Raw genomic sequence first — 10,596 nt, forward strand, 5'->3', positions numbered from 1 at the left:
ACACATTGAGCACAACTGTATACAGTCTACTCTTCCCTTTCATTTTTTAGTTAGCATACAAAATAATAGGCTACATTCCGATGTTTTTAAGATTTTTTTATCCCATGCTTTTTCATACCCAGGCCAGCTGGCCTTGGTGAGCTCCCAATAGAACATCCCCATTGTCCCAGGGTGGTCCTTGGACTTCCCACAAGTCAGGGAACCCTGATTGCTCTTCGAACTGATGAGGGAGGGGAACTTGATCGGGTGAGGGAGAGGGAAATGGGAGGCGGTGGTGGGGAGGAGGCAGAAATCCTTAATAAATAAATAAAATTTAAAAAAAGAAAGTCATGGCAGAAAAAAAAAGAAAAAAAAAGATTTTTTTATGCATATGGATGCTTTGCCTGCAGGTATGTCTGTGTACCACGGGCATGCTTGATGCCCATGGAGGGTATTCAGTCCTCTAGAACTAGAATCACAAATAGTTGTGAACTGTCACATGTGTGGTGGTAACTGAACCCAGGTCACTAGAAGAAGAGCTGGTAGCACTACCCACTGAGCCATCTCTCAGGCCACTGACATCTTTGTTCATATATGGACTTTGTTTATGTTTGCTCCCATACCTCTCTCCCTCCTCCTCCCTTTCCCACTGGTCTCTAGCCCTTCTCCGATAATCCCCTTTCTGCCTCCATGTCATATACATATATATTACATATATACATATATAAATACACACACAAGAGAAAACCTTTTATTTATTCTCTTCCATCCCACCCTTTCCCCCCCATCACCCTATTTCCCCTGCTTTCTCCTTAGGAGCATTCCTCCCTCCACAGAATCCCCTTCTGCCATTTCTTCCTTCCTGTCACCAGCAGCACAGTAGGCTAGCGTCCCCATATGGGAGTGTAGCACAAACATGGACGTCAGTAGGCGACAGGAGTTTCCAGCTTGCTGTCACATGGGCCCACCACTGTACATTGTTGACCATACTGTCGCGGTCCCAAGTGCGCGTCTACATTGCAGGGTCTAGCGGGAACCAGCCATGTTAACTGCCAGGAAGGGAAGAGCCTCCTGCTATAACCCTCTCTCCCCACTTCCCTCCTTCCTCCCCACAGTGGCGCCACTTCCTACAGACGAGCTATAGAGTTTCAAATGTGTAAGGATTGAAAGAAAAACAAGAAAAGAATTCTTGCATAGCATAACTTTAAGTTCATCAGTTTTAGCTTTTTGCTCAATATCCTAAATGACATTTTAGAGAGACTTAAATGACATTTCAGAACACACTCTGCTGTTGTATTATCCTAAGACATGGCTGTTAACATGTGCTAAAAATGGCCCTATCTTTGATGACAAGTATTTTTTAAAGCTTTTTAAGTTTTCTACTTTATTTTTCATACATCTGTGATCTTTTATAATGCTTCAAACAAATCATAACCAAGTGGAAAATTTTAAATGTGTTATCCCTAGACAAATGCCTAAGGGCATAAAAATATTTTTGAGCAGAGTTAGCTGTCGTGCACAATTTCTCTTAACAAAAGTTAGTCAGTATGAGGCAATCCTTGTATGTTTTGGTAGGCTAACAAGGTAACTGGTAACAGAGCCCACCTAGAGTTGAGTAACATATAAGCAAAGAGATTGCTTTGCCTGGATCTCCGACAGTTCCCTTTAGTGCCCCTGCATCTCCTGGAAGACTCAGTGCCTGAGCCCAGAAGGAACCAACTGAAGGGTGGGGGTGGTGACCCCAAAGTAGAGCCCTCGATAAGGGGCTCCCTGCGGACATGGCAGCCCCTGTTCCAGGAACACTGCGGGGCTCAGCTCTACCCCTGACAGAGCTGCTTCACCTTGAGAAAGTTCTCCAGCAAAGCCATGCTCCAGCCTCAGTGTTGTCAAGATGTAACATAGGCTATGCAGGACCCTTGACAAGGTTTCATGGAAGCCAGGATGACCCAGAACACACTGGTCCTGCTCCCTCTGCTTCCTGAGTTTGGGGATCACATGTGTATCCTGGTGTTTGCAGAGCTGGGGATTGAGCCCAGGGCTCCATGCAGGTTAGGCAAGCACTCTACCAGCCAGGCTCCAATCCCAGCGTGGCAACGTCATACTTTGCTTCTTACCTTAAATAGAAATCTAAATACCATTCAGGAACACTTTTAACTCTGTTAAAAGCAATATACTATCGCAGTTCCTGCTTATACATTTTGCTGAACCAATTAACACCACATAAATATGAGAACTACGAACCCCAGTGTATCACATATTAAATTATTAAATATTTAATACATATTTAAAAGTCAAGCGTTTAATATGACTGCATTCTTTAAATGAAGAATCAACAGTCTGTGGAACATGAGTCCTTTGTGTCTAAGCACACGAGAGGAGGAGAGCTCAAATGTGTGAAGGGGATTTGTTCTAAAGACAGAGAGCCCCACTTCCGGGTCATCATCTCATCCATCTCTCTGGGGGCTGCCCCCTGTGGTGCCTGATTGAACCCCCTGGTTCAGAGTCTTTCTGCCCTTGTTGCTCGGAACTGTTCATTACAAGGGTAATTTCTGGGATGGCACATGGGTATGTGTGCAAGGGCTCTCCCGGCGTTTGCTGCAAACCCACAGCATCTGTATTCTTTGTTCCCACAGGAGGCTGCATGCACATGAAGTGTCCGCAGCCGCAGTGCAGGCTGGAGTGGTGCTGGAACTGCAGCTGTGAGTGGAACCGAGCCTGCATGGGTGATCACTGGTTCGACGTGTAGAAGGATGTCACCCAGGCCCTGGCCCTGGCCACAGCTTCTAACAGAAAAGATGTCGACCCCTACCCTCTTAGTCATTTCGTCCCCTCTATGCATACAAGCACATACATACACACGCACAAACACAGGCTGCAAATTACAGATGCGACCACTAGAGCCTTTCCACGGCACCCACGGCAACCAGCAGTGCCCGCTGGGCACCCAGCAAGAGGCTCTTTCAGGCTTCTGGTTTATGCAAATATCAGAGCTGGGAAGAGGGCACAGCCCCTTGTTTTGGATTCTCAGCCCAGCCCGAATCCAGCTGGATCATCACAGGGGCAGAGGTTTTTCCAGGTTTACCTTTCTGCCTCCACTTTCACTAACTTCATGTAGACGCCACAGGTGAAGCCAACAGCTTTCCGAGGCTGTCACCACGCTCTGATTATGTTAGATGCTGTGTATTCTCAGGAGCACACTCAAGATTTAAGGAGCAGTGCTATTATTTAGCAATCACCTCCTCCCAGAGGGCCCTCCCCAGCAATAGTCAAAACTACTAGTTTATCCCCAAGAATCCTGTCTTTATAAGTGGTGCTGATGAGACAGGTCCGCGGCATACAAATCAGCTCATCAAGCAAGCGAGGAACTGGGAAAGCTAATTTGAGTGCCGGCTGTTTAAATCACAGGGAGGGCGTCGAAGCTGAGCACACTGCCGTCCGTTCAGTTGCCTGTAACCTTAGAAAGAAAGAATTTTTTTCCTCCTGAAATTATTACAAAGTCTGCAATTGGTTTGAAGTATTCTTGTTGCCACCTGGAAGCTTAGCCCATTCGTTTGGCTTCAGTGTAAACTCAATAGAGAAAGTACCTATAAAGGGATATTTTTAGAAACAATCCCGTGATGCTATTCCAACGCCAACAACAGTGCAGGTCGGGTTTATATTTATGGAACATTTACAGAAGGGGCATTTCTAGATCCTCTAAGTGAAAACATGCCTGACCCCTCCATCAGCGGGATACACCTCTGTGCACCTACTCCCTCCCCAGCAGCTAAGCCCCAGGCAGGGCCTTTCGCGCAGGACAATAAATACACACTAGAATATTCTTCAGGTTAATATGCATCACATATGAATGTTAATTTTTCAAAATTTTATTTTTTCCTATTTTTTTATTTTTGAGGCACGCACAACACATAAAAACAATAGCACTAGGTACTGTGAGCCGAATTTTCTACCGCGCCATGTGCGCAGGGGTGAGGCATAGTCTCTGCCTTTCCTTCTCATTTGATATTCTGGCTTCTCAGGAGGCTGAGCTGCTAGCTGAGGGTCTCTTTGGCACATGAGGTCCCTTGGGACTTAAGAGACTTGGATCTTCTGAAACCAATATGAAGGTGTAACCAACAGAAACCCTTGCTGGAGAGAGAAGAGGCAGTGACCTCAGAATTTTCCAGGTCTTATACCAAGAACATCTGCTCCCCTACTCCAGGCAGCCTTACCCAGCCTCATCCACAACTCTCCCCCAGGAGCTTTCTGCCCTCCCCTTCCTCTGAGATGCTAGAACAAGACTGTGGTGTGAGGGGGTCATAACAACGTGAATGACCCCATTTAATATCAGCTACTAGAAAATCCTTCCACTCCTACACGCCCTAGGCCTGCCAGACCCGAGTCCAGAAGCCGAGGTGACATGGAAACAATGGTGTTGGTATCTTGGAAAGTGAGGAAAGATCAGCAGACCCAAGTCCACGCTTGCATCCCGGTGGCCTCGTCTCCACCTCAGCCAGGTCCTGAAGGAGTGCCGCATGCTCACCCAGAGTGGCAAGGCCACCTGTCCTGAGCACTCAGGGTTTTTCTGCCAACCGTCTCTGTTTTGTTTGCAGCATTGCTCTTCCCGTCACATCCTCCCACACCTGTGTGCTGTAATGGTTTGGGAAGCCAGGACAAGGTCTCCTGTCCTGCTTGCTACAGAGACTCCCTGGAGCTCACTGGCTCTCCAGCATGTTCCTTTTTTCTTTCTAGTGATGGCCTATGTTTTCTTCAGAATAGAATAGTGGTTCTGAAAATGGCTTAAAGGGAAAGTATCCACAGTGTGTGAGCAAGAGTCACCGCCTGTGTGTGTGAGCATGAATCGTGGGGAAGAAGTGGATCAGAAGAATGGAAACCTATCCTCTGCAGGGCAATCTGCCTTTTTCTGTGAAACGCATTCAGAAAGATTTGAAGGCTGTGTCCATGGTGGTACCCAGACTGTCAATAAAAGAATCCAAAGAGTGTTTGAGCTTGTCCTTGGAGATATCTCTTTGATAAATGTTGGAGATGTGGGCGAGAAGGTGGGCCACATTTCTGTTTCTTTGTGGTCTCTCATACTGCTTGGTAGCACGTCCTCTGGGGGATCATGGCCCCTTTGCTCTCCATGATTAACCTCAAGGGTTCTGCTTTTTTAATTATCTAAATTCCAGAACAAAACCTCATTCTGAAATGTGATGGCTACTTTCTTACCTTGCTCACAAACTTGCCTGAATAAATGTTTACAAGAGAAACTGGGACTTGGAGAGCCAGGAGAGATGGCTCAGAAGTTAAGAGCACTTGGTGCTTTTGCAGAAGAACAGAGTTCAGCTCCCAGCATCCATGTGGGCTCACAACTGTCTGTAACTCCACCTCCAAGGAGTCCGATGACCTCTTCTGATCTCTGCTGGATCCTTCGGGCATATGCTGTACATAAACACATTCACACAGTGCACACATGTGCATACACACACGCACGCACACACACACACAAATAAATAATGTATATTTTGAGAGAGACAGGAAGAAGCGTGAAACCAGAGAGTTGTCTGGGTCTAGTAAAGTGGTAACTACAAAAGCATGAGGACCCAAGTCCAATCCTCCAGAAACCACACAAAAAAATCCAGGGGCAGCAACACACACCTGTAATGCTAGCACTGAGAGGCCGAGGCAGGAGGGACCCTGTGATGTGGATTCCTCTTTCTATGGTGTGGATATGTTTTATTACCAGTGGTTAATAAAGAAGTTGCTTTGGCCTATGACAGGGCAGAAAACTAGGCGGGGAAACTAAACTGAATTCAGGGAGAAAGAAGGCGGAGTCAAGTAGACGCCTTGTAGCTGCTGAAGAAAGATGCCAGCCAGAAACTTAACAGTAAACCAAAGCCTCGTGGTGATACACAGATGAATAGAGATGGGTTAATTAAAGATATAAGAGCTAGCTAGAATACACCTGAGCTGTTGGCCAAACAGTGTTGTAATTGACATAGTTTCTGTGTGATTTGGGTCCAAGCAGCCAGGAAGCAAAAGTGCATTTTCTGTTTACATCCCTGGGGCTCATTGGCCAGAACTGATGACCTTGTCTCAAAAATAAATGTAGAGAACATAAGAAAACCAAACATTGACCTCTGGCCTCCCCGTACCTGTCCACACACATCAAAACTAAGACATCACGACCACGTGGCAGTGAATTCATGCCACTGTCCATGTGTTTATCAGGTGCCTTCCTCGCTGTGATGAAATCCTTGGCAAAAGCCACTTAAAGAAGGAAGCATTTACTTTGGCTCATGGTTCAAGAACTGCAAAGGCCCATGTTGACCGCCGCATACGCGGGACTTAGAGTCACCTAGGCTTGCTCCTGTCCAGGGGCAGGGTTGGATCGGGTTACTTTAAGCAAGAAGATGCACCTAACTGTGAGCAGACTGTTCTAAGCCTGGGGAAGGTGAGCCAAATACACCAGCATTCATCTCTCTGCCCCCTGACTGCAGACACAATGGGACCAGCTGCCTCAGGTTCCTCATGCCCGAGCCTTTTTCACCATGATGGATGCAAACTCAAACTGCGAGCCAGGACGGTCGTCCCCTTCCTCCTTCTTTAAGTTGCTTTTGGCGGGTATTTTGTCCCAACAATAAAAATTAACCAACACTAAGCTAGGTCCCCTCTCATCTGAACAGACAGGGTAGACGGCAGGGACTGTTGACATTCAGCCAGCCTCCTCCTTTATGTCTCATCTGGAACCCCAGTTCATGGTTTGGCGTTGCCCACATTCAGGTTGGCTCCTTTCCTTTAGTTTTGCAGGTCTGGAAACACCCTCACAGACACGCCCTATGGCACGCCTCCTACATGATTCCAGATCCAATCAAGTTGACAGTGACAATGGTGTCAGAGCTGAAACGTGGGCGCAGCATCTTCTCAGGAACACTACTGTGGTTGTGACTGGCTTGTCTTGGTGTGTCCTTCAGGAGCAACCTAAAGAGACCGTCTCTGGATAATCCTGGGTATCTTCCAGGCCAGCAGCATGGTAGGGACCCCACTGGAGCCGGAAGCCTGAGAGATGCTCTGAGAAAACTCCCAGGGCGTCCACAGAGCAGAGGCTGCAGAGAAAGGCACACGCTTGTGTGAGCTCTGAGTATCGGAGCAGGGGCCCTGGCTCCACCACCCTTGTGGATGTGAGCTCTGGGGACAAAAGCAGAGTGTCCCTTGTTGGATTGTTGTCATGACTCACCGAGAGTTCCCATTGAGCATCCACAGCTGATTAATTAATAATTATTAATACGTGAACAAGTCAGCAGGGGCCACAGGGAAAAAACAAAACCACAGTAATTACCAGGTGTGTGCACATGCTACCATCAAAACTTCATGTGAGTGGCAGGAGGTGGTGTGTGTTGTTTGAATGTGCATTCTTCATACTTCTAGAGGTTTCTTTCTAAGGGTAAGTTGCTAGTTGCTCTTTCTAGCTGTGTGTGGTGTGTGTGTGTGTGTGTGTGTGTGTGTGTGTGTGTGTGTGTGTGTGTACAGGTGGTATCCAGAGAGTGGGCTAAGGAATTCAGATCAGGAATGGAAATAATTGAGTATAAGTAGTAAACACACATGTAAAATAAGGGGAACCAACTACCCTTTTGCCCAACCCCCTATGTCATTTCAGACAACATGGAGATATGAATAGTTTGTGTTTTGAAGGTAATCTTATCTCAGCATGTATTAGTAGGTGTTCTCTAGAAGAACACACACACACACACACACACACACACATGTGTAAAGGGGGTTTTTAGAATGGCTTCTAGGCTGTGATCCAGCCAGTCCAACAATGGCTGTCTACAGACAGAGGAATCCAGTAGTTGTTCCATCTGCACGTCTGGATGGCTCAACTAGTTTTAACTGTACCCTGGAATCCTGAAGAAGTGGTGCTAATGAAGGAATAGACTTGCTATTGAGGGCAATAGCAAGCAGAGGAAGAGAGAGCAAGTCTCCTCCTTCATGTCCTTTACATAAACTGCCAGCAGAAGGTGTGGCTCGGATTAAAGGTGGATCTCCCCTCCTCAGAGATCTGGATTAGAGGTGGGTCTCCCCACTTCACATGATTTAATTAAGAAAAAAAATCTCTCACAGGTGCACCCAGCCATGTGGGTTTTAGTTAATTCCGGATGTAGTCGAGCTGACAACCAAGAAGAGCCACCCCACACTGTAACGCTGAGCCTTCTTTGGGTGAACACCTAGGGATAAACTGTCCAGCCGCAGCACTCGAGAGCTGCTGCTGGGCTTGACTAACCATGCAGAGTTGGTGAGGAGTGCTGTCTGGAGGGTCGGCTGGACTGTACGCATCAGTGGCACTGTCCTGAGGGATGGGTGGTGTTCCCGGTTTGACTGGAACCCAGAAGACCGACTGCCATAATCCCAGTTCATAAGAGAGCTACTGAAGTACCCGTTATCAACTGCTTTCCTCCTGGTCTCCGTTCATGCTCTTCCGACTGCCCGAAAGCCTTTCTTGACAAGAGCTCCAGCACCCCCCTTGACTGGCCAACCTTGAATTCTCCCTCCAAAGGTCCCTGACACAAGCTAACACTCTGGGCCTGCATTGACTTCCGATCCATAGCAGCAACTGATCAAGCTGTGCTACCTCTGAAGGACAGGTGAGTAGAACAGAGCTATTTGCACATAATCTGACAGTCAGATTCCAGCCACTGTCACTATGGGCTTCCATCTTTGAATTCTGAACAACTCTATCAAAATCCCCGCTGTGGCGCAAAGCAGCGTGTGGAGCCTGCCTGATGCTGTTGGCTATGGGCATCTGGCCAGAAGTATCCTGCTACCAAGGTAAAGCCAGGCAGGCTGGCTGGAGAGCTTGTTTCAGATTTGTGTGAGTTTATGCTGGAGTCCCTGAGACATTTGGTCAATGGTGTCCCCCTCCACCCGACCCAGGACAAAGGAGCCAGGTCACCTCCGCTTTACAAAGCCTGCACGCACCGTTTGTCTATTCTCTCCCCGCAGCTGGTGTGTCCCCCCACAACTGCTGGCGCTGAATTTGAAACTCAAGGATGACTCAGATGGCATTTTTGGAGAGATGCTTTTTAGCATCAGATGACTCAGTGTGTTTCCATGCCAAGGTTTTACTCACATTGTTTTTTTATTATAAAAATAATCATCGTGTTATTTGTGCTCATCATAGAAACAAAAGGTAAAATATAGTGGTTTTCACTGTATTCTTACATAGTGTCCAGCCAGTGAGCTGGCCCACTGTAAAGGAGCTAGCCACCAAACCTGACGACCTGAATTCAATCCCAAGAACCCATGTGGTGGAAGGAGACAACTGCCTTCAAAAGTTACCCTCTGACCTCACACATGCTCCATGGGACACATGCACCCCCCCACACACACACAAAATTAACTTTAAAAACATAAGCACAGCATCAATTAATTTATTCAGTGAGAATATCCCCAGGCTTCATTTGGGCCTATATCGCAGGTGCCAATTAATTTGTGTTTCTTTTAAATTTCTAGATCTAATGTAACCATCCAAACATAAGACAATCATTTGAAAGTTGGGAATATAGAAACTTGTGTAACAAGGAAAATTGGTTTACAACAGGCCTGGAGGTGTAGCCCAGATTAGAGCACTTGCCCTGCACACACAGGACAGGACCCGAGGGCCCTTTCCAGGACCACACACCCAGAAGCAAACAAAGAGCCAACATGTTCACAATGTCACTTAACAGAAGGGCGTTTACAAAGGCGTGAGTACACTATGCTTGCCATCGTGGAAAACCCATGGACGGGAGATGGAAAGACTCACGGTCTGGTTGGCCGTGCCCTCTTACACTCCGAACCCTCCTGACACCCTAGGTGACCATATGGGAGGTGTGGATGAGGAAAACAATTAGGATTACGTCATGGGGTAGAACCCTGATGACTGAAGCTGTCTGAACCAAGCTCTGAGAGAGGCCGGCACTCTCTCCACTGTGTGGAACAGAAGGGGACTTGTACCAGACATGGACTCTGCGGCACCTTCGTCTAGACGTCCAGCTCCAAACTCTGAGGAATAACCTCCTGCGGTCCAGAAGCAGCCCTCTTGATGGTATTTGTTACACTAGTCCGAGTGATGTAAGACAAGGTGTACACTAAAATACAGTTTACCCTTAACATACAGTGAAGGAGCCAACATCAAACCTGGGAGCTGTTAACAGTTACATGCGATTCACTCAGTTCTGCTTTTGTTTGTTTGTTTTTGAGACGGGGTTTCTATGTGTAACAGTCCTGGCTGTCCTGGAATTCACTCTGTAAACCAGTCTGGCCTCAAACTCAGAGATCCACCAGCCTCTGCCTCCCGAGTGCTGAAATTAAAGGAGTGTGCCACCATGCCTAGCTTCACTTTATTGTTGTTGTTGTTGTTAGAAAATGTGGCTTTGTAATGAAAAAAGGCTGGTTCTTCTTTGTTTGGGTCTTCTCTAATTTTCTAGTCATTTCCTGTTTTGATGCAATACCCTCTAACACTTTAAGGTTCCTATTTTGTAGGTCAGCTCCCCAGCCCCCATGGTGTACACTGGTGGCCCTGCTGTTCGGCCTGCAGTGGGACCACCAGCCTTCCTGATTGACCCAGGACGACTGGTGTGCACCAGCCTTCCTGATTGA

General features: G+C 47.2%; 1 protein-coding gene across 1 annotated transcript in view; it reads left to right on the forward strand.

Moving 5' to 3' along the window:
- Nucleotides 1–5,001, forward strand: part of Prkn (parkin RBR E3 ubiquitin protein ligase) — a 1,229,844-nt gene extending 1,224,843 nt beyond the window's left edge. Inside the window, exon 12 of the mRNA XM_013352276.2 lies at nt 2,613–5,001. Within this exon, the coding sequence (XP_013207730.1) occupies nt 2,613–2,725 (113 nt within the window). The 3' untranslated portion in view covers nt 2,726–5,001. The remainder of the gene's footprint in view (nt 1–2,612) is intronic.
- Nucleotides 5,002–10,596: the final 5,595 nt, after the last annotated feature.

This window comes from Microtus ochrogaster, linkage group LG9 (assembly GCF_000317375.1).
Source record: "Microtus ochrogaster isolate Prairie Vole_2 linkage group LG9, MicOch1.0, whole genome shotgun sequence".
Taxonomy (NCBI): Eukaryota; Metazoa; Chordata; class Mammalia; order Rodentia; family Cricetidae; genus Microtus; species Microtus ochrogaster.